General features: G+C 45.2%; 2 protein-coding genes across 27 annotated transcripts in view; one reads left to right on the plus strand and one right to left on the minus strand.

The window, feature by feature from the left end:
* Window positions 1-27,976, minus strand: part of cacna1aa (calcium voltage-gated channel subunit alpha1 Aa) — a 175,654-nt gene that overhangs the window by 15,661 nt on the left and 132,017 nt on the right. For 12 of the 26 annotated variants that reach the window (XM_090193918.1, XM_090193913.1, XM_090193928.1 and 9 more), the window contains 11 exons: window positions 24,361-24,426; window positions 24,090-24,187; window positions 23,849-23,999; window positions 22,072-22,199; window positions 19,629-19,725; window positions 14,175-14,289; window positions 13,369-13,476; window positions 11,235-11,341; window positions 7,641-7,744; window positions 7,061-7,196; window positions 1,347-1,460 (listed from right to left, as the gene is read on the minus strand). In XM_090193918.1, coding sequence (XP_090050044.1) covers window positions 1,347-1,460; window positions 7,061-7,196; window positions 7,641-7,744; window positions 11,235-11,341; window positions 13,369-13,476; window positions 14,175-14,289; window positions 19,629-19,725; window positions 22,072-22,199; window positions 23,849-23,999; window positions 24,090-24,187; window positions 24,361-24,426 — 1,224 coding nt within the window. Of the gene's footprint in view, window positions 1-1,346; window positions 1,461-7,060; window positions 7,197-7,640; window positions 7,745-11,234; window positions 11,342-13,368; window positions 13,477-14,174; window positions 14,290-18,520; window positions 18,618-19,628; window positions 19,726-22,071; window positions 22,200-23,848; window positions 24,000-24,089; window positions 24,188-24,360; window positions 24,427-27,976 lie in introns of all 26 variants that reach the window. The other 14 variants (XM_090193917.1, XM_090193925.1, XM_090193924.1 and 11 more) reach the window with 6 other exon arrangements.
* Window positions 1-27,976, plus strand: part of LOC110538722 (alkB homolog 7, RNA demethylase) — a 185,925-nt gene that overhangs the window by 4,150 nt on the left and 153,799 nt on the right. The window lies entirely within an intron of this gene.

Below are 27,976 nucleotides of genomic sequence, written 5' to 3' on the forward strand. Positions count from 1 at the left end.
CATACAGCCTAATGGGGCTGTCTCTTAACATCCCAAGAACAGAGGTCCTATGTCAGTGGTCATCTGATCCTCTGCCTGAAACACCTCCATTCTCCATCAGACTCCTCACTTCCCACTGAATCACATTTTAAATATCTTGGAAGCATCCCCTCGACCAGGATATCCAGAATCAGGTCAAACAGACTTTGTCATCTTTTGGACTGCTAAGGAAGAAGGTTTTGGACAATAGCAACCTGCACCTCCACACCAAAGTTGCAGTCTACCAGGCAGAGTGTGTATCTGCACTCCTTTATGGATGTGAAACATGTACAGTCTACAGCCGACACTTAAAACAACTGGAGTCCTTTCACATAGAAGTCCTTCAACGCACTTTGAAAGTGACCTGGCAGGACCGTGTTCCGCACTCAGAGATCCTACAGAAAAGCAGCTGCATGAGTATTGAAGCGTCCATCACACACCACCAGCTTAGATGGCACAGCGATGCCATCTGGACGCCAGAGGACTGCCTGCCGCGAAATACGCAGTACGGACAGCTACAACTGGGCCGTCGCTCTTCAGGTGGGCAGAAAAAGTGTCTAAAGGACCCAACTGAAGACATCATTAAAGAAGTGTGGGGTAAACTCTGCCTCCCTCCAGACTGCTGCGGAACGCTCCACCTGGCGTGGCCTCTGCCCTGGAGTGCAGTTGACCGAGGAAAAAAGGACTGAACGTAGACCATGACTTCACCGGCCTCAACAGGACAGGCCTTTGTGTGCTCTGTCTGTGGCAACAGTGTGCATCCCGCATCAGATTATACAATCATCAGTGAACCCACAAGCAGTAGTGGAAGTCATCATTGGATACGATGGACTACCTTAAACAAAGAGTGTGTGTGTGACAATATAGCAGAGATGACTTGGTACTGGATGAGAAGGGACAACCACAGTAACACACCTCCATGCAGTAGGGGATGAGTGTAGAGGAGGAGAAGAGGAGAGGAGAGGGGAGGAAGAGTGGGGTGTTGGGGTGTTTGGTACGGTAGTCTGTAAGACTTACCTGTAAGTCTGTCTGGCAAACATCCTATGGGCGATATTTCAACAGCATAGAAAGGGGAGCTATCGTCAAAATGCATGATATCACGTCAAATACCATGCATTTATAAAAACAAATATGCTTGAAAGTGTCACTTGTCCATTTTTAACAATGTTTTATAGTATTTTGTTATGCACAGTGTTGGATTATAAATAGTCTGTCTCTAGTCTTTGTGTGTCTCGAGTCATGTAGCTTATCGTGGAGATTGAGTCAAGGAGATGGAAAGCTAGAGGGAGCGAGAGAGGGAGGGAGGAGAGGAAATGAGGGGTGCTCACTTGGTTGTCGCCTGGAAGGCGTGGCATGGAAGCGGCCCTTCCGTGGCCTTCCATTGGCTGAAAGTGCTCGGTATCCGAGTAACCGTCACGCCCCATCTCTCTCATCTCTACCGTCTGCAAAATAGAGTGAGAGCAGGCGTGACTGTGATGAAGGAATATGACGGGGACAATGGTGTGTTTGTCATCCTTTATCCCATGTGAGTGTGGGTGAGTGTAGTGTGCACAGCACAGGAGGTTGGTGGGACCTTAATTGGGGAGGACGGGCTCGTGTTAATGGTTGGATTGGAATGAATGGAATAGTATCAAATACATCAAACACATGGTTTCCATGGTTTCCATGTGTTTGATTACATTCCATTTGCTCCAGCTATTGTTATGAGCCATCTTCCCCTCAGCAGCTTCCTGTGGTGTACAGTGGCATGTAGTGTAATGTGGGAGAGACTGGGGTTTGACCCATGGAAATGGGGACGGGGGAAGTTTTAAGACTAGGTTTAGATCTAGTGCGAGGGGCTAGGGCTGTGGTCTAGGAGCTAGGACTTGGACTTGGATCAAGAGCAGGAACTGCTGAGGCTGAGGCAGGGGGCTTCAGTACAGGGGGCTTCGGTACAGGGGGCTTCGGTGCAGGGAGCTTCGGTGCAGTGGGATTCGGTGCAGGGGGATTCAGTGCAGGGGGCTTCGGTGCAGGGGCTTCGGTACAGGGGGCTTCGGTACAGGGGACTTCGGTATAGGGGGCTTCGGTACAGGGGACTTCGGTGCAGGGGGCTTCAGCGCAGGGGGCTTGGGGATAGAGGGCTTGGGGGCTGAATGTTTGGGGGCTGAAGGCTTGATCCGTGCTATCCGGTATCCCTGGGACACCCCTACCCCATTTAAGTTCAAATTTAAACTCTAAAAGTCTAAGCTAACACATGGAATTGTTTTCAGATGGTCATACTATGGATCATCTAGCTTTTTGATTTAGGTATATATAAACAAATATATACAGTACCAGTACAAAGTTCGGACACACCTACTCAATCCAAGTATTTTCTTTATTTTTACTATGTTCTACATTGTAGAATAATAGTGAAGACATCAAAACTATGCAATAACACATATGGAATCATGTAGTAGCTCAAAAAAGTGTTAAACAAATCAAAATATATTTGAGATACTTTAAAGTAGCCACCCTTTGCCTTGATGACAGCTTTGCACACTTTTGGCATTCTCTCAACCAGCTTCATGAGGTAGCCATCTGGAATGCATTTCATATAAGGTTAACAGGTGTGCCTTGTTAAAAGTACATTTGTGGAATTTCCTTTCTTAATGTATTTGAGCAAATCAGTTGTGTTGTGACAAAGTAGGGGTGGTATACAGAAGATGGCCCTATTTGGTAAAAGACCAAGTCCATATTATGGCAAGAACAGCTCTAATAAGTAAAGAGAAACGACAGTCCATCATTACTTTAAGACATGAAGATCAGTCAATTAAGAAAATGTCAAGAACTTTGAAAGTTTCTTCAAGTGCAGTCGCAAAAACCATCAAGTGCTATAATGAAACTGGCTCTCATGAGGATCTCCACAGGAATGGAAACCCAGAGTTACCTCTGCTGCGTAGGAACATTTCATTAGAGTTACCATTCTCAGAAATTGCAAACCAAATAAATGCTTCACAAAGTTCAAGTAAGACACATATCTCAACATCAACTGTTCAGAGGAGGCTGCATGAATCAGGCCTTCAGGGTCGAATTGCTGCAAAGATACCACAACTAAAGGACACTAGTAAGAAGTAGAGACTTGCTTGGGCCAAGAAACACGAGCAATGGACATTACAGCGGTGGAAATCTGTACTTTGGTCTGATGAGTCCAAATTGGAGATGTTTGGTCTCTGTGAGACACAGAGTAGGTGAACAGATGATCTTTGCATGTGTGGTTCCCTCCGTGAAGCATGGAGGAGGAGGTGTGATGTTGTGGAGTTGCTTTGCTGGTGACACTGTCTGTGATTTATTTAGAATTCAAGGCACACTTAACCAGCATGGCTACCACAGCATTCTGCAGCGATATGCTCTCCCATCGGGTTTGCGCTTAGTGGCACTATCATTTGTTTTTCAACATGACAATGTCCCAAAACACACCTCCAGGCTGTGTAAGGGATATTTGACCAATAATGAGAGTGATGGAGTGTTTCATCAGATGACCTGGCCTCCACAATCACCCGACCTCAACACAATTGAGATGGTTTGGGATGGGTTGGACCGCAGAGTAAAAGAAAAGCAGCCAACAAGTGCTCAGCATATGTGGGAACTCCTTCAAGACTGTTGGAAAATATTTCCTCATGAAGCTGGTTGAGAGAATGCCAAGGGTTTGCAAAGCTGTCATCAAGGCATGTGATGGCTACTTTAAATAATCTAAAATGTATTTTGATTGGTTTAACACTTTTCTGGTTACTACATTATTCCATATGTGCTATTTCATAGTTTTGATGTATGGTAAAAAATAAAGAAAAACCTTTGAATGAGTAGGTGTGTCCAAACCGAACCTTTGATGGGCACTATATATACAGTGCCTTGCAAAAGTATTCGGCCCCCTTGAACTTTGCGACCTTTTGCCACATTTCAGGCTTCAAACATAAAGATATAAAACTGTATTTTTTTGTGAAGAATCAACAACAAGTGGGACACAATCATGAAGTGGAACGACATTTATTGGATATTTCAAACTTTTTTAACAAATCAAAAACTGAAAAATTGGCAGTGTAAAATTATTCAGCCCCCTTAAGTTAATACTTTGTAGCGCCACCTTTTGCTGCGGTTACAGCTGTAAGTCGCTTGGGGTATGTCTATCAGTTTTGCACATCGAGAGACTGACATTTTTTCCCATTCCTCCTTGCAAAACAGCTCGAGCTCAGTGAGGTTGGATGGAGAGCATTTGTGAACAGCAGTTCTCAGTTCTTTCCACAGATTCTCGATTTGATTCAGGTCTGGACTTTGACTTGGCCATTCTAACACCTGGATATGTTTATTTTTGAACCATTCCATTGTAGATTTTGCTTTATGTTTTGGATCATTGTCTTGTTGGAAGACACATCTCCGTCCCAGTCTCAGGTCTTTTGCAGACTCCATCAGGTTTTCTTCCAGAATGGTCCTGTATTTGGCTCCATCCATCTTCCCATCAATTTTAACCATCTTCCCTGTCCCTGCTGAAGAAAAGCAGGCCCAAACCATGATGCTGCCACCACCATGTTTGACAGTGGGGATGGTGTGTTCAGGGTGATGAGCTGTGTTGCTTTTACGCCAAACATAACATTTTGCACTGTTGCCAAAAAGTTCAATTTTGGTTTCATCTGACCAGAGCACCTTCTTCCACATGTTTGGTGTGTCTCCCAGGTGGCTTGTGGCAAACTTTAAACGACACTTTTTATGGATATCTTTAAGAAATGGCTTTCTTCTTGCCACTCTTCCATAAAGGCCAGATTTGTGCAATATACAACTGATTGTTGTCCTATGGACAGTCTCCCACCTCAGCTGTAGATCTCTGCAGTTCATCCAGAGTGATCATGGGCCTCTTGGCTGCATCTCTGATCAGTCTTCTCCTTGTATGAGCTGAAAGTTTAGAGGGACGGCCAGGTCTTGGTAGATTTGCAGTGGTCTGATACTCCTTCCATTTCAATATTACAGTGCTCCTTGGGATGTTTAAAGCTTGGGAAATATTTTTGTATCCAAATCCGGCTTTAAACTTCTTCACAACAGTATCTCGGACCTGCCTGGTGTGTTCCTTGTTCTTCATGATGCTCTCTGCGCTTTTAACGGACCTCTGAGACTATCACAGTGCAGGTGCATTTATACGGAGACTTGATTACACACAGGTGGATTGTATTTATCATCATTAGTCATTTAGGTCAACATTGGATCATTCAGAGATCCTCACTGAACTTCTCGAGAGAGTTTGCTGCACTGAAAGTAAAGGGGCTGAATAATTTTGCACGCCCAATTTTTCAGTTTTTGATTTGTTAAAAAAGTTTGAAATATCCAATAAATGTCGTTCCACTTCATGATTGTGTCCCACTTGTTGTTGATTCTTCACAAAAAAAATACAGTTTTATATCTTTATGTTTGAAGTCTGAAATGTGGCAAAAGGTCGCAAAGTTCAAGGGGGCCGAATACTTTCGCAAGGCACTGTATTTATATTTACCCAAAAACATGGGGGACTGGAACTGATGCATACAATTGCATTGATGGAAGCTACAATCTATCTGGAATATTAAAGCTGATCTACACCCTAAAACAAATTTAAAAAATAACAAAAAAATGAACAGTTCTTGTGCTGACGTTGCTTCCAGAAGCCGTTTGGAACTCGATGCAACCGAGGACAGACGAGTTTTACGCGCGGTCCCGTTCTGCGAGCTTGTGTGGCCTACCACTTTGCGGCTGAGCCATTGTTGCTCCTAGACATTGCCACTTCACAATAACAGCACTTACAGTTGACCAGAGCAGCTCTAGCAGGGAAGAAATTTGACGAACTGACTTGTTTGAAAGGTGGCATCCTATGACGGTGCCACGTTGAAAGTCACTGAGCTCTTCAATAAGGCCATTCTACTGCCAATGTTTGTCTATGGAGATTGCATGGCTGTGTGCTTGATTTTATACACCTGTCAGCAACGGGTTTGGCTGAAATAGCCGAATCCACTAATTTGAAGAGGTGTTCACATACTTTTGTATATATATAGCATACTTCAATTCCTTTTTTAAACCGGTACTGGGTTACTTTCAGACAAGTCCAGTGACACTTGTGGGTGTCGTAAAGCAAAACGGAGAACACCATCGTTTGGACGCTATAGACGTTTTCGTGAGAAGACCGATTTTCGGGAAGTCTCCTGGTCTGACAAACAGTGCTGTAGTTCTGCCACTTTCCACCGCAAATGCAGAAGGCCGACATGGCGTATCCCGTGGATTGAGACGCAGCCAATACAACAAAAACAGACGCATTTTGATTTTGATAATATTATGTTATTTAGGGTTTGGGGGCTGAGGGCTTGGGGGATGAGGGCTTGGGGGATGAGGGCTTGGAGGTTGTGGGCCTGGGGGCTGAGGAGGATAGATGGGTATGGGATGTGAATGGTGGGAGGGTTTAAGCAGGCATAGCCAATCAGGGCAGGTTATAAGGAAATAATTAACTAACTCCTGGGCCCTTCATGTAGATCTGAAAGGATTAGTAATGACTCAAAGCCATTAGATGAATGTGCTGTATTACTTACACCTCTATACACCTTTCAGATCTGTCTAAGTGCCTATAGGGGAGAGGAGCTGTAGGGACCATATGGAATTGGACAATAGGCAGGAATAAAACAGAGCCAGCGGTGACTGTGTACGAGTTGATTCAACAATGATGACCCTAAATATCCTGTAAGGAAAGAGCACCAGGACACGAGCTCTATATGAACCAGTCCAATGAAATTATGTGGATGTTCAGACAACATGAAACATGAATAGCATGAAAGAAAATCACTATGTCATGTTTACTGGGAACCATTTATTAGTGTGTTCTTGTGTGCAATGACATACTGTACATGTTACATGCACGTACTGTATTGATCTGTATTTGTGCGTATGCATGTGCATGTATTTACACTTATGAGTTATGTCTGTTGTCCAGGGATTCTTTATGAGGCTGGTGTGTGTGTGTGTGTATGTGTGTGTGTGTGTGTGTGTGTGTGTGCACGCACCTGTGTGTATGTGTTACCTGCGAGTTATGCCTGCTGTCCAGGCCATCCTCAGAGTGCTGTCCCTCAGGACTCCAGCTGCCTACTCTCTGGGACATCTCCTGAGCCCGCACTGTCACCCACGACTGGCTCTCTGGAACCCCCCCCTCCACCGGTCTACAACACACAGACAGTCAGACAGGCCCCTTGCACACACACACTCACCCCATCCGTCCACAACACACACACACAGTCAGACCCGGGACATATATACACACGGATAGGCAAAGACGGGCACACGCATGCATACACACAAACCAGGCTCCATATACTTCACCTTCATCAGACCCTTGCATTCAGTGCTTGTATGAGGCTAACTGAATGCACTCATCCCCACAAACCCTTTCTGAACACACTACACACACACATACACACACAGGTCCTCTACACGTGAGGCATGTCCGCCCAGCGTGTCGTCCTGCTCCTCCTTCTTGTGGATGACACTCCACCTGTGGAGCCACTAACCATCCTCCCTCTGGCTGCAGAGAAAGAGGGAGAGAGAAAACAGAGAGAGAGGACAGAGAGAGAGTTGGGGGGGGGGGGGGGCAGGGGTCTACTCACAGGGTGTTGACGGGGTCTGCCGGTTGGGTAGGAGGGAGGCTGAGAGGCCCGTCCTGGATGGGGGAGGGCGGCTCCACGCGCTGAAACAGTAATGTCGTTCGATTCTGTGTAAGATACAACATGGCCGCCGGCTTTAAGGTAGACATACAGGAAATGGGGAAGGTGGAGAAGAAAGTGAGTTCAGAGCAGGTCACAGCATCCAGGGGGAGGGAGGGTTTCAGTCAGCAGGGGCTGACTGAGCCAGAGCGCATTCTGGGAGGGGAGTTGGAGTCCTGCTGTAAATGTGAGAATGGAAGGCTCATGCCAATGAATCATCTACTTCCAGGTCACCATGAATGAAGGGCATTAACCAGAGCCATAGCCACTGTATTTGACCTACAGTATACAGTACCTAGCTATGGATTTGGAAGTCTTCCGTTGGACGCTACAAAGAGGTCTGGATTTGTCTGGCATTAATTAAGGTCTTTGTCTACAGTATTTTTTATCTGATCAGACAATGTGCATGTTGCTCATAGGAACACATCTCAAATGACACTATTTCTGATTTTCACCTAGGCTTTGATTCAAAAGAAGTGCACTATAACATGAAAAGGGTGCCATTCAATACACAACCCAGGAAGACAGGAGGAGAGGATGAGAAAAGGAAAGAATAGAGGTAGAAGTCCATGTGAGTGAACATCGAGAGAGAAAGGGGACACAAAGAGGGATAGAGGAAGGATGAAAAAGAGAGAGGACTGGGAGTAGACCTGTTGGAAAAAAGGGTTCCAAAGGGTTCTTTGGATGTCCCCATAGGAAAACCATTTTTGGTTCCAGGAAGATCATCTGGAACCAAAAAGGGTTCATCAAATGGTTCTCCTATGGGGACAGCTTAAGAACTCTTTTAGGTTCTGGATAGCACCTGTTTTTCTTAGTGTAGGTGAAAATAACCACATACAGTGTCATTCAGTTATTACACATCCACTTAAAACTGACACACTGCTACTTTTATGTCCGTAAGATATCTGGGCAAAATGTTGTTGGGCCGCATTTGGTTTCCAGCTGTGGGCCGTAAAACCATGCCGGCAGTGGGCCCCTCCTGGGCCAGTATATACTTGCTAGCTGGAACGGATTATCAATGGTAAGTAGCTGTTTTGGTTTAAGAATTTCACGAGCCATGGAGGGTCAAGTTTAAAGTGGATGGATCACGAAGGTTCCAGGTCATACAAGGAAATAGCACACAAATATTTTTCCAAACAATATTTGTCCAATCGTCATTTCTAAACACTTGGAACAGTTCTTGTCCAAACCTGAACCGTTCGAAGCAAGGGCATTCCCATTCTCCAGGTCCCACCCCTAGTCTCACATCATGATGCACATGCTTATCTATGGCAACAAGCTCTACCTGGAATCATGCAGGGAAGAAACGCTCATCACTGGGATGGATGCTACCCTTCACTAGGTCTCTCCTTATCTAACACTATGGTAATAATACTATCTGAGATGGTGCAAGGGGGAGGGAAGTCCACTCCTCTCCTCCTGTCCTTCTGTAAGCAAGTAGCAGCAGGGGTGGGGGTTGGGAAGGAGGGGAAGAGAGGTGGGGGTGCAAGGGGGAGGAGAGTGAGGGGCAGCTCAGTAAGAGGTGTAGTGAGGGGTACAGGGGAGAGGGGAGAGGATGTGTAGGGGTAAAGGGTGGCAGAGCAGACATTGGCTGGAGAGCAGGATGGGCGACGATTGGATGAGGATGTTGCAGTGACACCATCAATTATCGTCATCGGGCTGTGACATGTCATGTGAGCATGCTGAAGAGTCTGAAAAGTTTGAAAACATTCGTTGCCCAAGAAACTCCAGTGTGTGAGTGTTTGTCCTCTGTACATGTTTGTGGTCACGGGTAAGTACACCTTGGGAGCATTAGAGTAAAAGCAGGACCAGCTGGGTGGTATGGTTGTGGTTGTGAATGAAGACCAAGGATATGACATGGCCACGGTCAAATGTTCAATGACTTGACTCTAAGTATTGGGCGACCAACTCTGGAGTCTTCTCAGCTTGTCTTATGAGTCTTCCATTGTAGTTTGACAGGTGATAGAGGGTGGTTTCTACAGTTGTTTAGATGGTATACTCCTTAGATAGCTCCATCATGTTCCTGAGGCGTTCCTGTGACTTATCCAATCAAACTATCCCCTGACTCATACTGTAGGTCCCATCCAACCAACTCTTCAAGAAGCATGTATATATCTATACACATGGCTAAGGCAGGCTTGAGGTCAGTTTTTAAAATCTCAGACAGAGCCAGACTCTCTCAACTAACTCCTAGATCTTTCAATATCCTGCCTCTCTCACGCCCTTCACATCATGTGTCAGAGAAAAAGAGGATCACTGTTTAAACTTTGAATTTAGTGACTATCCCTTCAAGACCAACCTCTTCCTTGTGCTATCCTACAAGGAAGGAATGCCAGATGGCAGAAATGAAGTCATGAGGAATTGACATGGCGTTGAGAGTTGTGTATAGAGAGTGGTAGCAGGTGGCCATAGCAGAGCAGGGAAAGTGGCATGCTTCGAGTGCAGTGAGAGAGGAGGAGTAGGAGGAGAGGAGGAGTAGGACTCTGTCTGTAAAATAGGAAACCGTGTATGTGTGAGCGTGAGAAATACAAATAAAACAAAATAAAACCATCTCCGTCATTTAAAACGTCATCTTTTACTTTACACTTAAAATGTTTCTGTAACTGTGTTACAAATACTGCTACAATTTGAACGTTTTATCGTCAGTGGCATCACATGTGACTACGTAAACACAAGATCCATTGTATTGGTTGTATGTGCATTCTCTCTGTCAACAGGGAATAGGGGGCTACAGTGCAATGCTACAGTCCAGGGTGTAGGGCAACAGTCCAAGGCCAGGGTGTGGCTAAAAGGCTTGGGAAGACAAGCATCATCATCATCATCACCACCAGCAGTGGATTCACAGCCAGGGAAAGGGAGGATAAAGAAGAACAAGCTTAGGTGAAGAATGTACATTAACGTTGTACAGTCTTCGCCATCCGGAGCTGTGACAAAGACACCCAACCCAAACCAATTCAAAGATGATTGAGAGGGTTCTCTATAGCAAGAAAAGTGCCTCTTCTTTAGAAATAATTGTGATTCAGAATTATATAATTGTGCTTGAAATATAATCTACTGGTTTTCTGTATAGATGCTCTAGCAATAATATAATATTATGTAAAAATGTAATATAACATGGACCAATGACATACTTTGTCCACCAGAGGGCCTCACAGAGTTTTATACCGACTAACTGCAGAGAGAGTTAGGAAGGAAGGAAGGGAGGATGGAAGAACACAGAAAGGCAAGACTAGAGTGGGTAAACCCAATGGCAGTGGTCCTCTAACCTTTGACCTCTAACCTTTAGCCAGGTGAGGTCAATGATAACAAGTGACCTTACAATAACGTAGTAAGTAAATGCTATAGTAAGACTGGGTGGGCGTGGGTATGGGTTGTCACAGCTCCGCTTTGACCCCTGTACTAACGGCACAGCAGTATTTCTAGTCAGTCCGACTATGCCCTCAGTCAGTCTGCGTGGTCTGAAGGTTTGGGGATGGTTCCTAGGGACAGTAGTTGTACCTGCTCCGCCTCTAGCCGCGCCTGAGAGCGCTTGGCCTTGCTCTGCCTGTAGTACTCCATGATCATCATGGCAGCGTAGATCTTCCCCACCGTCAGGTCTGTTGCTGCTGAGAGAGGGACAAGTTACCCTGCACGATTAGACCACTACGTATGGGACCCTGAGCGAGAGGGATGGGAGTAGAGGGGACGAGGCACGCACACAGAGAGAGAGACACACACTCACACTGGCAAATACACACATATACACGAACACAGAGCTGATAGTCTTTTCACAAACAGACTCGGACTAAAAAATTATCATGTGTCACATTTTCTCTTTCTCTGGTTAACTGTAGTCTTTCTTTCTTTACATCTTTTCTAGACATAACTGTATTTCTACTGACTGGTGGTCTTCAATCAGAAGACAAGACTCAAGACCACTTCATTGTGTAGATGGGGGACCTGGTAGAGGACTGGACAGTACCAACAGAACTGCTGGGGCTGTTTTGATGCTGTTTTGGCATTCTGAGGCAGGACCGATGGTTCCCCCTCTACTTCTCAATAGAAGGTGGACATGTTGTACTAAGTTCAATTTGGACCTTGTACTTTGTTGTCTCCAAACACATAAACAAAACAGAGCATCAGAAAAGAAAATAAGTGCAATAACAGTCTTTGAAAGAGAGTCATTTCCAGGTTTCTACAGCAGATCACATCTTCACAATAAAAGGGCCTAAAGTCCAGTTCAAAAAAGTGTGTTCACCAGCATTATGCTATTGGCCATTTCTGTACACCGTTCACCAGCATGCTAAATTGACACACATTTTATTTCAATTTGGTTTGAACGTTATTAGCAGGGCACAGAAGCCTGTGCATTTTGGTAAAATGTGGTACAATTAGCAATCTGGTGAGTAGCTATAACACACCTGACCCAGATGCCTTTACCTATACTGTAAATCATGCTTCCTTTCATATAAAATACATCTAATATCTACATAGCAACTAGTGCTTTGGCACTTGTGCATTCCTACTACTCCTGTATGTATTTCTCCGAAATGTTCTGACCTACAGTAGTACTGTATGAACTAAACCCCTGGAGTGTTCTGACCTACAGTAGTACTGTATAAACTAAACCCCTGGAGTGTTCGACCTACAGTAATACTGTATAAACTAAACCCCTGGAGTGTTCTGATCTACAGTAGTACTGTATGAACTAAACTCCTGACCTACAGTAGTACTGTATGAACTAAACCCCTGGAGTGTTCTGACCTACAGTAGTGCTGTATGAACTAAACGCCTGGAGTGTTCTGACCTACAGTAGTACTGTATGAACTAAACCCCTGGAGTGTTCTGACCTACAGTAGTACTGTATGAACTAAACCCCTGGAGTGTTCTGACCTACAGTAGTACTGTATAAACTAAACCCCTGGAGTGTTCTGACCTACAGTAGTACTGTATAAACTAAACCCCTGGAGTGTTCTGACCTACAGTAGTACTGTATAAACTAAACCCCTGGAGTGTTCTGACCTACAGTAGCACTGTATGAACTAAACCCCTGGAGTGAAAAGACTACTATAGAGAGTTGGTCTATAGAGAGGCACCCCCTGATCTCAGGCACAGAGCTGGGCAGACAGCCTGCTGGTATTGGATCCGGTGGAGGCGTGATGTTGGGCCTACAGCACAGGCCTGGAGTCAGTGGAATGGGCTGTTGAAAGTATTGCATTGGGACTTTAGGATGAGGCCTGCTGTGTACAGTTGTTAGATTGGGTGGAGGTGTGATATGGGTGAAAGAAAAGAGGTCTATATGGGTGTGTGGGGACTGGGGCTGGGGGATGGGGTACATGGCCTGCTGTAGGGAAATGGGGCTAGGGCTGGTGGAGGTGTATGGAGGCTGGAGATGGAGATCCCAAATTAGGTGTGTCGTCTTCGAGGATTGGACTGGTGGGAATCATGGGATCCTGTGTGCGTGTGTTGGTATGTGTCTATGTGTACATAATAAGTGTGTGTGTGTGTGTGTGTGTGTGTGTAGGGGGCTGTGCCTGCTGTATCAGAGGGTGCAGCAGTGAAGGAGACTGGTTGAGAGAAGCTGTCCTCAGGTGGCATGAAGAAGTAGACAGACACTGGCATCGCGTCGCGGTCCAAACACACTGCAACTTACACTTATGTGGCGTGACTAAGAGGTCCAGGGTCTTCTGGGAGAGATTGGGCCAAATCGCCATCATCTCTTTCCTCAGCTCCGCATCCATCTGGTGTTTGTCCACACCTCCTACACACATGCAATGACACACACACACACACACACATACACACAAGCAGGCACACACACAAGCAGGCACACACATACACGCACCAGTGTATACACACACATATAATAGCAACACACACACATAAACACACACATTCACATCAATACAAATACACAGCAGAGCCATAGAGGTGTAAGAATTGACGCACAGACATGAAAACACACACAAGCACACAGACACAAGAGAATGTGTTTGTTAATAGAGGTGAGCTTTGACTCCCAGTTTAAATGTATAGTGTGGATGAGCCATGTAACACAGAGACATGGCCATTACATGTCTGGCCATCTTCACTTTAATTGGGCCAACCAAATAAAGTGAGACTTAATTACATTGAAAATATGATTGTCATTTCATATATCTACAAAGTCTACAAAAAGAGAACTGTAGCCTATTTGAAACCCTATTACACTGACAGTATGGCTGGTAGTACACATTACATTCTATTGGTTAATAAGAACCATACAAACTCTATAGAAAAAGAGCTGTACTTAGGACACCGTGGGAGAAGCAGAGGGACCGCTGTAGGTCTCAGGGACAGCAGGGTACACACGATACACAACCACCTTACAGTAGCAGACTGCCCTGCTCTGTTCTAGGGAAGACAAGAAACAGGGGAATGGAGGGTGAAAAAGGCAAGCAGGAAAGAGGGGTTCCAAACCTTCCGTACCCTTGGCGATCTTGATGTCCAGCGCCGTGCGGATCAGGGCCATCAGAGTGGAGTTGAAGTGGACTGAGTTGTCGTCGGCGACCGGGAGGTCCATCCGCAGCAGCCTCTGTTGGAAAGAGACAATCGGGGGAAGGTGGGTGAGTAAAAAGGGTCCCCCCCCAGGAAGTGGAGGTATAGGTGTGCTCTGAACCTCCAGGTGAGGAGACAGGGAAAGGGGGTTGGGGAGAGGGTTGGGTGAGGGGGAAGGGGAGGAAAGGGAGCTCTGTCATTTTTTGTAGCAGGTTCTGTACGCCTGTCTGTCAACTATACAATGTGTCATTGGCACTGCTACACCAGTTATGGCAGCTGTTTGGCAGCTGAGTTGTTATTAGGTCAGTACCAAAAAGATGTTAACATGGCGGTGGCAAATGATACCATTATTTCTTTACTGCCTGTGAGAGCCAAAGGGTTAACATTAATTACTATTAGTTGGTTGGTTCCTCTTATTGATGTTAACTTGTTCATGTCTGTAGACAGATATGAATTTATTTTACTAGGCAAGTCAATGACGGCCTAGGAACCTGTTCAGGGGCAGAACGACAGATTCTGTCTGTCAGCTCGGGGTTTGAACTTGCAACCTTCGGCTACTAGTCCAACACTCTAACCACTAGGCTACCCTGCCACCACAATAACAGTCGTTGTTGTGTTACTTAGGAGGACCTCACAGGTTCAGTAGTGTCACAGCATTATTTATGCCTTCTCTGATAGAGGGTTTAGGATGAAGTTAGACTCTGATCCAATGTCAGCTTTGTGCGTTTTCCCCTTGAATGGTTTAGTTCAGGATTATGGGATATTAATCTGATTCTAGATCAGTAAGAGCAGACAGCTGGCTGCCACTAACAGAGCTCCCGGTAGCGGATTGGAGATTCACAGAGTTCAACAGAGACCAGGCCATAAAGCGATAAACCAAAACTGAGGGACGGGGGGAGGGGAACATCATAATTTTAATTTATCCTTTATCCACCTTCTGGTCTTGTCAATATAAGAGAAATGGACACGAGCCAACACACACACACATGCACAGACAACACACACAGACGTGACGTTAGAGTGTGTGAGACAGGCTCGCAGTAACCGTTGTCACGGCGACATCCCAGACATGCAGCAAGACCATGCCAAGCACACCGCTCCCCTACCCCAAAACCCTGTGACACATACCCCATCCTCCCCTGTCCCCCCCATGCAACATGCAGTGCACACACATAATGCTTCACAGGACAAGCAGCGGCACAGCCGTACACAGAAAGCATCCTCTGTGTGGTCTAATAATACAATAATGTTTATCGGTTTGGGTTTAGTAGTGGTTACTGGCAGGAGGATATGACATCACTGAAACTACATGTGCTACATCTATAAGATATATTAGATGAAGAGCTGTTGTTGTCATACAGAGACAATAGAGCTGTAAAGCTCTATTCAAATCCTCTGATCTCTCAATGAATAATGGGTGCAGGGCCTGACAGAGTTAATAGGTGAGCATGAGAACAGAATTCAGCCGATCAAGCCATTTTTTAAAAGGTAAGATGGGCTGAGGTTCTAGGTTAGGCTGCCTTAGGCCTGAGGAGGGCTATACAATAAGTGTTAGGGGGTGGGGAAAAATACATCTCGTTATCAGAAAATAATTGAAAAGAGAGAGGGGGGGGTTGGTTGTGATTGGCATTTTAGAGACCGTTTTCAAAGCAAAAGAAGGGAGAAGTTGGAGGTTGAGAAGAGGTTGGAGGATGAGAGAGAAAAAAGACATCAGAGATATAAACAGCGAGTGATAAGAAAAAGAGGTTGAAAGAGATAGAATAAAATAAAGATCTACCACCACACAAGCTGGTCGAGTCTGTAACACAGCATCCTGCCTGAAGACTACTGTCTGTCTGTCTGTCTGTCTCTACAGAACAGAGAAGAGTTGAGGTGAGAATTTAACACTACACATACAGGGGACATTATTCTGTGGGTCAGAGGTGAAGGTCAAGTGTGAGGGTTTTGACCTCTCTCATTGGGCCGGTAAGTAGTGATGGTGGGTGGGGGATATGGGACAGGTGAAGGGCAAGAAGGGGGGCCGGGGGTTTTTAATGTCAAACTAAGGTCATCACCTAGAGATGACAGTTTACACAGGGAAAGGGGAGAGAGGTATTTTCAAAGACTGGACTGCTATGGTTACCCCCAGACACAGTAGGTGGAGGTGGTGGGGGATGAAAGGTTAGAGGTCAAAGTCTGAAGGAGGGGTTATATTACAGGGGACACTTCAGGAGGGAGGCTGTTAGGACTGAGGGACAAAATGGAGGGAGGACAAGAAGGAAGAGAAAAGAGAGGATAAAGCAGAGGCAGGGAGAGGAGAGATGAGCTGAGCTGATAGGAATGAATGAACAGAGGACGGAAAGACAGAGAGATGCAGGTATGCAGAGAGAGAGAGATGAAGGCAGGGAGAGGAGAGATGAGCTGAGCTGATAGGAATGAATGAACAGAGGACAGAAAGGCAGAGAGATGCAGATATGCAGAGAGAGAGAGAGAGGCAGGGAGAAATATCAGGAGAAATAGAAAGATGGAGAAACGGCAAAGAGAAGAATAGAAAGAGAGAGAGAGACGCGGAGAGAGGGATGCTAGAGATCGAGGAAGAGGTAAGGATTAGCAGAGATGCAGGTAGGGAGAGCAGGTGTGAGGATAAGGAGGGTTTGAGGGACAGTAAGTTCTGGCAGTAGCGAGATCTTCTGTGCCTACAGGCTGTTCTGCTGGCTGCCCCTGAGGCTCACAGCGATCTGCCTACGAAGGGACATGTGTGTGTCATAAGGGTGTCATCATGTGTCGTAAGGGTGTCATAATGTGTTGTAAGGTTTATAATAGGGGGTATGAGGTTATATTAGAGCAGTGGTCACTTTCATCCCTGGTCTGAGAGAGAGGGTGTGTAGGACAGGTTTCTGTCTTTGATTCTGTTAGTCAGCTAATCAGCAAGACCTTGATTAGTTGAATCAGAGAACTGTTAGTTCTCCAGGACCAGGGTTGGTGACAACCAAATGAGTTGGGTATATGAGTGTGTGTTAGAATATCTGAAGGATTTCACAGGTATATACGGGTATTTAACGGGCATGAGTGTGTGTGTGTGACTGTGTATGACAGTGTGTGAGAGAAGTAATGGTAGTGCCCGTGTGGTGGTGGGGGTGAAGAGGCAGGCATGCGAGTGGCAGGTTAGGAGGAGGGGAGGAGACAGCATGTGAAGAGGAGGGAACTGGAAACAGAGTAGAACTGCATTGACAGAAGAACGGGGACGGGTGGAACTTGCAGATTTTACTACAGGGCCGAAGAGATTCTACTACGAAAAAGAGGCTAGACGTTATTCTGTGGCAATGATAACAGTTAACTGGTTAGCAAACTACACAACCAACTAGATAGGCAACAAACTATATTCAACTCTCTGTCCTCTACCCAGAAAATACATCCTGATTTGTATATGTTGGACTACTGACAAGTAAAGACAGAGACCTGCTCCTCTGTGTGTGTGTGTGTGTGTGTGTGTGTGCCTGTGTGTCAGAGTGTGTGTGTGTGTATGTGTGTGTGTGTGTGTGTGCCTGTGCGTGCGTGTGTGTGCCTGTGTGTGTGTGTGTTTGCAGTAGCGCCATCCACAGGACGGAGCGACTCAGAGGACAGAAGTCTTACGGACCTTCCAAGCCCGGCTGCACACGCATACTGGTGTGTGTGTATGTATGTGTTTTTGTCTGTGTATGTGTGTTTAGCTGTGTGTATACACTATTTTGCCAGCTATGTTTAATATTTTTCCACTAGTATACATTAAAGAGGTCACTCTAATGTACACACCTGTTTAGAGTCAATATGGAAGTTTGAGACCCCCGAAGAGTACTTTAGCCAAAGCTCCTATAGTTACCACAGCTGATTTCATGTATTCTATTCCACTATGCACTCTACTCAGATTCTTGTAAAGCTTTGACTGGCAAAAACAACGTGTGGGTGTTTGTGTTTGATAATATGTGTGTTTAGAGGTGTGTGTGTGTTTCCGTCAGTATACACGGTGCAAAAGAGCTGAGAAGTTCCCTCCATTCACCCCTTCCTGTGGATAAACCTGTCTGACCTTTGTCCCTTGACCCTAACCCCCCCGCCCCCCGCCCCTACCCTCCTCCCCATTCCCCACAACGACATCAGCGCTCCCCTCCATCAAATAACAAAAGAGAAGAAGAAAATGGAGATAAAGCAAAATATCAGAAACAAAATGTATAGAGAAGAATACACCAACACTACGGATACACAGTAAAGCGGAGGAAGAGGCACTAAGCCCCCTGGTTCTAGGGGGTCCTGACCTTGTAGGCCACCCGTGCCGGGCACCTGTTCCCCAGGCCTAGCGGAGGGCTCATATGCCTGAGCATGTCATACATATCCCTGCAACTGATCCTGCCACTGCATGTCAGCGCAGCACAGCCACCGCCCCCCACAGCCACAGCCAGAACAGCCACAGCCAACCACAGCCAACCAGAGGGAGAGAGAGCAGAGAGAATAAGAGAAGAGAGTAGGGGTGGGAGAAGGGTAGAGAGAGAAGGAGAAGAGGGAGGGAGAGAGAGCGAGAGAGAGCGAGGGAGTGAGAGAGAGAGAGAGGGGGAGAAAGAGAGAGAAGAGGGGGACACAGATAGAAAGAGAGATAGAGAATGAGAGCGAAAGAGAGACCAAAGCAAAGAGTAGAGAGGAGAAAAAAGAAACAAAAACAAAGTTATTTGGCTGGTTTGAGAGCGAGAGACGCAGTGAGGCTGTCTAGAACTGGTCTGAGCGGGCGGGGTGAGGGGGGGTAGAACTGGTCTGAGTGGGCGGGGGTGTATATCTTGTAGAAGATAAGAGGGGGGTATAGGGAGGAGGAGGAGCAGAGTTGAGTAGAGTTGGAGACTTTTAGTAGAAGTAAAATATAGTTCTATGCAAGTGGGAAGGGAGGGATTGCATAGAAGAGCAGAGGACTTCAGAGGCAAGCACTGAGCTCCACTGCTGGGACTGGGCAATACCATGATGAGGGTGGGGTGTCAATGCAGTTTCTGTCCTCCCCCCCAAGAACAATGCAATGCTACAGATCCCACAGTGTGTCTAGCACCGCACCTAGCCGTGGTTCAACAGCAAGCAAAACAACAGAAAGAAAAATGACCAAAGGGGAACAATCAGAATTCTTTTTTTTTCTTCACAATCAAACTCTTAAAAGTGTTTTATTTATTTTTCATTTCAGTGGTGCACAACGTCATGCTCGTCTGGGTGTCTGCATTGTCCTACACATTCTCCTCTCAGATCAGAATGCAAGTAGAAATGGGCAAAATAAAGAAGAAGAGAGAAAGTATAACAAAAATGAAATCCAATCAGATCAGATAAGCGACACTCATTCCATTCTTGGATGCTGTAGCAGGTGTGGTTGAGGATTTGTAGTGGAAGTCAAACCTTGCAGGCCACTCTATGGGGGCATTTCTTTCCTAAGCCAAGAGGCGGGTCGATAACTCGCAATAAACTGTACATATCCTTATAATGAATGCGACCGCTGCAAAAAGAACAGGAGGAGTTAGAACAAACGTAGAGGACAGATACGACAAGAGAGAACAATGGGAAGAAAGAAGAGCACAAGATTGACAAGAAACAAGATATCATAACAGCAAAATTACTGTACGGTGTGCACACACATACTACACACACCACACACACACACACACACACACACACATTGTTGTTGCCCGTCACCCATTTGAGCTGTAGTGCTTTTCTTCTGCAATGACACTGCATTCTTTCCCTGTTCCTACCATTGTCTCAGCCTATCCCTTCTCTGTTTAACCACTTCCTGTCTATTATCGTTCCTGTTTTCCTAATGCAACCCATCCCCTGTTTCTCTCAATTCCTTTTCCTAATACAACCCATCCCTGTTTCTCTCAATTCCTCTTCCTAATACAACCCATCCCCCATCTCTCTCAATTCCTCTTCCTAATACAACCCATCCCCCATCCCCCATCTCTCTCTCCATTCCTCTTCCTAATAGAACCCATTCCCTGTCTCTCTCTCAATTCCTCTTCCTAATAGAACCCATCCTATGTCTATCTCTCAATTCCTCTTCCTAATACAACCCATCCCCCATCCCCCATCTCTCTCTCAATGCCTCTTCCTAATACAACCCATCCCCCATCTCTCTCTCAATTCCTCTTCCTAATACAACCCATCCCCGATCTCTCTCTCAATTCCTCTTCCTAACAATACCCATCCCCATGTCTCTCTCTCAATTCCTCTTCCTAATAGAACCCATCCCCATCTCTCTCTCAATTCCTCTTCCTAATACAACCCATCCCCCATCTCTCTCTCAATTCCTCTTCCTAATAATACCCATCCCCGTCTCTCTCAATTCCTCGTCCTAATAGAACTCATCCCCCGTCTCTCTCAATTCCTCTTCCTAATAGAACCCATCCTATATATGTCTATCTCTCAATTCCTCTTCCTAACAATACCCATCCCCATGTCTCTCTCAATTCCTCTTCCTAATAGAACCCATCCCCATCTATATGTCTATCTCTCAATTCCTCTTCCTAACAATACCCATCCCCATGTCTCTCTCTCAATTCCTCTTCCTAATAGAACCCATCCCCATCTCTCTCTCATTCCCCTCATTCATTCCCTTCCCCCTCTCTGCCAGCAGTGGTGTGTGCCAGTAATTGGTTGTGTGTGGAGTATAATTAAGGAATAGCTCATTAACTAGAAATGCATGTGAATGCTAAATGGCCTAATGTGTAATAGCCACTTGTCATACAGAGGCCCATCTCCCCATAGATGTTCTGTTCCCCCCTCCCTCCTTCCTTCCCTCCCTCCCTCCCTCCCTCCCTCCCTCCCTCCCTCCCTCTCTTCTCTCCAGAAAATCCTCCTTGTTTTCTTCCATGCCTGTCTTTATCTCAATTCACCATGTTAACAAGACCTTTTAATTCTGATTACTTTGATATTCCTACCCATCTCAGTCGTTCTCATTCTCTCTCTCAATTTCCCTTCCCCCACTACTGTGTCTCTACCTCCTTCCCTCAATCTCTCTCCGTCCTCTTCTTCTCTCCCTCTACATTGCAGACTACAGGACAGCAGAAGGATGACAGGCATTGGAATACAGATACTAGGAAACTTAGCGTGTTTCAGGTTCCACTGGGGTTGAATATACAGTACAGTAAAGGGGAGGTTTGTTGCCACAGTAAGTTTTGGCAGTATGCAGATTCCAGAGGGGGTGAAGGTGGGGTGGGGGTCTGAACCAGACACAGAGAGGGAGAGGGCACAGGGAGGGAGGGATAACTGGATCACTGAGAAGGTTACTGCTCAGATCCATGATCCCACCTACAGCTGCTGTCTTGTGTGGGTTCTTTAGACTGATTTGGGATCAGTTCAACTACAGGAGACTTGGCCTTTATATCCTTTATGACTCTTGTCCTTTATAACTATGGAGTAATTTACTTCATGGTTACTGTACAGCTCCCAGACTCCCACTCTTTTCATCTGATGTTCCCAAAGACTGGACTTAGATCAGTTTTACCACAGGCTAATGAGATCTCGTGCCAGGGTTGAACTAGAGCCTAGCCTGAGGACACGTTAGAAGTGTTTAGGTTACTGTACAGTCCAGGAGGAGTTAACGCTCAGAGATACACAGACATGAGAGGTGATGTCTACCTCTGAAAAAGTAAACACATTAAAACAACAAGAAACCATTGTATGTATGTGTGTTTGTGTGTTTTTAAATCTCCCAGATTATAAGTGTTCAGTATATGAGTGTTTATCATGAGGTGCTGATGTGATGTGTAAGATGTGTGTGTGTGTGTGTGTGTGTGTGTGTGTGTGTGTGTTTCTATGTGATGTGTTCATGTGTGTCACTCACCAAGCTGCTTGGTCATATTCAGCCCATATCCTGACATACTCGTCTAGATGATGTGGGCCGAGGATGGAGGAGTCTCTGGTCAGGTACTCAAAGTTGTCCATGATGACAGCCACAAACAGATTCAGCATCTAAAAACACAAACAGCCACATTATTACACAGTATTATGTCAGCCAAGCAAGTGTGCACTTATAACAGACTAGGGTTGCAAAATAAATACCCTGGTTTTCGGGAAATCCTGCGCTGTAAACCTCAAGGCATTTTTAACTCAAATACTAAGTTGTACTTATTAAAAAGTCATTATTACTTAACATGTTTATGTGGTACTGACTCAAAAGTAAATTAGAAGTCACACCAACTAAATGTTTAAAAAATATGATAACAAATGAACATTTTCCCTAGCATGCTCTACTGCAGTTAGATTTTTTTGGAATTGTTTTTAATATCTGTGTTTTTGCATGTACATTGAGTGATTGATTGATTAAATGTTATGCTACAAAAATATAAACATAATTGTTTCTAATCCAATCACTTCATGTTTGCACTTGTTACTGAAATGGTTGTTCCAGTTTAAATGGCTTAGGTCGTTTCCCACTGTTCTTGTCACGAATCCCGCCGAAGATGGTGCCTCTTCCTGTTCGGGCGGCGCTCGGCGGTCGTCGTCGCCGGCCTATTAGCTGCCATCGATTCCCTTTCCGTTTGTTTCTGTAAGTTGGGTCTAATTGGGTACACCTGTTTTAAGTTAGTGTTTGTTTGTAGGCTATTTAAGGGCACTAGGCCCGCTGGGTATATTTGTGCGGGCTTGTTCTCTGTTATCTGGTGTATTAGTGTGATCTCTATTTTTCCGGACAGTTTTAGTCCTGTGTATTTTGGACGGGTTGTTTCATGCGCCCTTGTGTTTTGCATGTCCGTGTCTCCGCTGTCTTTGGAATAAATGATCCACGTACGGAATTACCTGCTCTCTGCGCTTGACTCCTCCACTCACCATTCATAGAAGTCATAACAGTTCTTAACCCTGGCAGTCAATATGAATGCAGGTTGTGGGTGAATACACATTTCAACTGTTGGATAGTCTAACGCTGACTAAATCCCAATAGGAATTACACATCACTTTGCAAGCCAGCATAATGTGATTTACAGTTAGGGTTGCACATTTTTGGATTACTGGAAACTTTTTGGGGAAAGTTTGTGGAATTTTGCAAACCTACTTGCATGACTGATGTGGCCTGTAAACTAAGAGTTTCAGGCCACTGTATAAGGCCTTATGATACATGTAATGGTTCAATAATAATGATAATATTCGTCTAGGAACTCTTGGTGAAGACCAAAGGCTTGAAAATTAACGAATTCAACAACCATGTCTCTGTCATTACAGTAACAAATACAGTCATGGGTGGTAACTCTACAATTCAATCGAAAAGGCCAGGCACACTGGGAAATTATTGGAGGCATGGCTTAGTGGGAGCGTTGCATTTAAGAATACCTTACAAAAAAATGCATTTGTATTACACATATGAAGGTAGTACTGCTAACTTCAGCTATTTAACTCTCTTAACTTCACTTTTTTAGTTAATCGGTTTCCTAAAAATGTTTGAGTAGCCAGAACGTATCTGGTTTTGCAGTGTGGTTGGACTACTCTGGAGTTCCTACTTATTCCCTCCTGATTCCGGGAATCCTCCAACTAGGATTTAGGGAATTTTGCAATCCTATAACCGAAACTAAGGGGGAAAATATGACTAAAAGGGGAATAGAGAAAGACAGACAGCTAGTGCTTCTCACCAGGAAGGAGCAGAAGAAGATGAAGGACACAAAGTAGAGGTAGGCAAACTGGCTGCCACACTCTGGTTCAGTGTTCCCTGCCAGAGGATCACAGAGCTTCCCTCCAAGACACGACAGCATGATGTCATGCCACGCCTCGCCCGTGGCACTCCTATACAAATACACACCCGTTGGAGACACACGTATGCATGTACTGTACACACAGGCACGCACAAATGTAAACACGCACAACCACACACACCTGAAGAGCAGCATGAGAGCTTGGAAGAAAGTCCTGAAGTTGTTGTGTTCGTTGATGGCGCTCCCTTCCTCCTCCTCCATCCCTATGTTCCCAAACAGCTGACAAAACAACAAAGTGTCAGCATCCTAGGTAATATGGGAGAATGCACAACCTCACACACGTCCCTATGGCAGGCAAGTGTCACTTTCCCTGGATGCTTTTTATAAAGTTCATGTTGATCTGTAAAAATGACCATTCATTTTGACTTGTTTTTCTTCGTGTCTCTACTCACCTGCATCCCGATGATGGCATAGATGAAGAACAGCATGCCGATAAGCAGGCACACGTACGGCAGCGCCTAAACAGACATAAAGAGCTGGAGTACTATTCAGTGTGTGTGTGTGTGTGTATTCTGTCATAGGTCCCCACAATGCTGCTAAGTAGGTTTTGTGCAGAGGTGGGCCCAAGTCACTATTATTCGATTCATGAGCAAGTCTCAAGTGCCAAGTTCCATGTCTTAAGTCGAGTCCCAGAAAGAACAGGTCGAGTCTCGGGTCCAGCCCAAGTTGTGCATTCTAAGGGAAAGTCGAGTCAAGTCACAAGTCAGGTAAACAAATCTATACATGCAACGACTTGTTCCAACAACAAATCCTGGCCTTGGAACTATAAGGTTCTATCTGACATGTCAGAAATGAGTTAGTCACATATAATAGATCTTTAGATGGTTCTTCATATGTTTGTATATTTTTGAAAAAGTACATTTTAAGTGAAAACATGTAAACTATACAATTCTGTGAGGTCACATCGTTGTTCAGTGATGACAGTCATTTGTCTAATGATCATAATGTATGTCTTAATGTATTTGATGTGTTCTGACTATTTTGGTAAAATACAAATTAGATCATTTATGTATTCAAATAGCTACAGTCGTAAGAACTGAATATGTCTAATTTAGAGGTGTCAAAAAGAACCTTATGGCTGAACATACATTAACATTTCAGAACCATAAGCTTATCTTCTAATGCACACCCCTAAAAAGAACTCACTAGAAAACACTTTGGATGGAGCGATGTATGAGAGTCGGGAAGCAAGTTCAGGGAGTGAATATATTTAATTAATAAATGAACAAAACAAGAAACAAACCATGCACAGACATGAAACGGGAACAGAAACAATGACGACTGGGGAAGGAACCAAACGGAGTGACATAAAGGGCAGGTAGTCAAGGAGGTGATGGAGTCCAGGTGAGTGTCATTATGAGCATAACGCTGGTGACAGGTGTGCACCCTAACAAGCAGCCTGGTGACCTAGAGGCCGGCGAGGGAGCACGTGACAGTACCCCCTCCCCGACGTGCGGCTCCAGCCGCAGGATGTCGACCAATATAACGATCCCGGGGATCAGGAGGAAACTGGTCACCTCTGCTAAGGCGCGGGAACCTATCAATCCGGCTGAGGTGTGGGAGCATGACGACCTAGAGTGCCGGAGAGAGAGCATACGTGACAGTACCTCCTCCCCGGTGCGTTCGGCTTCAGCCGCAGGACGCCAACCACAGGGACAATGCCGGGGATCCGGAGCGGACTGGTCGCCTCCGCTGAGGAGCAGAAACCTGACAAACCGGCTGAGGAGTGAACCTGATGAGCCGTGGGCATGGGAGCCTATCAAACCCACTGAGGCATGGAAGCCTATCAAACCCGCTGAGGCATGGGAGCCTATCAAACCCACTGAGGCATGGAAGCCTATCAAACCCGCTGAGGCATGGAAGCCTACAAACCGGCTGAGGCATGGAAGCCTACAAACCGACTGAGGCATGGGAACCTATCAAACCCACTGAGGCATGGAAGCCTACAAATCGGCTGAGGCATGGGAGCCTATCAAACCCGCTGAGGTATGGAAGCCTATCAAACCCACTGAGGCATGGACGCCTACAAACCAGCTGAGGCATGGGAACCTATCAAACCCGCTGAGGCATGGAAGCCTACAAACCGGCTGAGGCCTCCCAGGTAGCTCCGGCTCGAACACCAGGACTCGACATCACCCCCAACACAAAAACAAACAAAAGAAAACACTCCCTGGTGCTTCCCCTTGACGAGTCGTCCTTCTGTAACGATGTACGCTGAGTCGGGAAGAAAGTTCAGGGAGTGAATTTTTTAATACAAAAATTAACAGGAACAATGACGACTCGGGAAGAAACCAAAGGGAGTGACTTATATAGAGCAGGTAATCAAGAAGGTGATGGTGTCCAGGTGACTGTCAATATGCGCCTAACAAGCAGCCTGGTGACCTAGAGGCCGGAGAGGGAGCACAAGTGACATCTGAGATCTGGGATGTAAAAACTGATGCTCAATATCTCAGAACTTTGCTTAGTGCAGATAGAGCCATATACTCCTAAGGTCACAAAATCTTGTGGCTACCAGACATCTCTTTTCCTTATTTTGTCTACAACATTTTGATTGCGTAATAATTGATTTTAACAACAAATTCCAAATCCAAGCTTCATTTTTATTTATTCAATTTCAAGCAATTTTGACATACCAGTAAAAAAATACCAGTAAACCTATGCTAGTAAATGTTGCTTGATGCCCCATTGCTGGTGAGCATGCAAAGTAATATTCCTGATCACCACAATTTTTGGAGCTGCATATTTATATATGTCAATCCTCTCTCCCTACAATTTGATGTGGATTATATGGCTGTACAACAGATGATATAGCTGTACAACAGATGATATAGCTGTACAACAGATATAGCTGTACAACAGATGATATAGCTGTACAGCAGATTATATAGCTGTCCAACAGATGATATAGCTGTACAACAGATGATATAGCTGTACAGCAGATGATATAGCTGTACAGCAGATGATATAGCTGTACAGCAAGCCGGCAATCCTTTCGCTAGCTCATCAAACCATTCAGTGACCAGTTCTCTTTTTGACCCGCGACTCCCAAAAAGGAGTGGTTCAAAGCTTGCGACCCCCCATGTACACACATGCACATGCTCACAGGTGATTCATTTTCAAAACGCAAGATACAGAAATAAACTGAGATTTACACTTGTTTTTAAACTACTACACACATTTCTTGTTAACAAACTATAGTTTTGGCAAGTCGGTTAGGAGATCTACCTTGTGCATGACACAAGGAATTTTTCCAGCAATTGTTTGCATACAGATTATTTCACTTACAATTCACTGTATCACAATTCCAGTGGTTCAGAAGTTTACATACACTAAGTTGACTGTGCCTTTAAACAGCTTGGAATATTCCAGAAAATTATGTCTTGGCTTTAGAAACTTCTGATAGGCTAATTGACATAATTTGAGTCAACTGGAGATGTACCTGTGGATGTATTTCAAGGCCTACCTTCAAACTCAGTGCCTCTTTGCTTGACATCATGGGAAAATCAAAAGAAATCAGCCAAGACCTCAGAAAAAAAATGTAGACCTCCACAAGTCTGGTTCATCCTTGGGAGCAATTTCAAAACGCCTGAAGGTACGTCTGTACGCAAGTATAAACACCATGGGACCATGCAGCCGTCATACCGCTCAGGAAGGAGACGCGTTCTGTCTCCTAGAGATGAAGGTACTTTGGTGCAAAAAGTGCAAATCAATCCCAGAACAACAGCAAAGGACCTTGTGAAGATGCTGGAGGAAACAGGTACAAAAGTATCTATATCCACAGTAAAACGAGTCCTATATCGACATAACCCAGCAAGGAAGAAGACCCTGCTGTCACGATCGTCGTAAGAAGCGGACCAAAGCGCAGCGTGGTGTGAATGCATCATTTTAATGGATGACGAAAACACGAAGTAAACTGAACAAAACAATAAATGAACAACGACCGTGACGCTATATACGAAATGAATAATCGTATTGACACAAACACTACACATAGACAATCACCCACAA

The sequence above is a fragment of the Oncorhynchus mykiss genome, chromosome 12 (assembly GCF_057628025.1).
Source record: "Oncorhynchus mykiss isolate SJ-2025 chromosome 12, ASM5762802v1, whole genome shotgun sequence".
NCBI classification, from domain to species: Eukaryota; Metazoa; Chordata; class Actinopteri; order Salmoniformes; family Salmonidae; genus Oncorhynchus; species Oncorhynchus mykiss.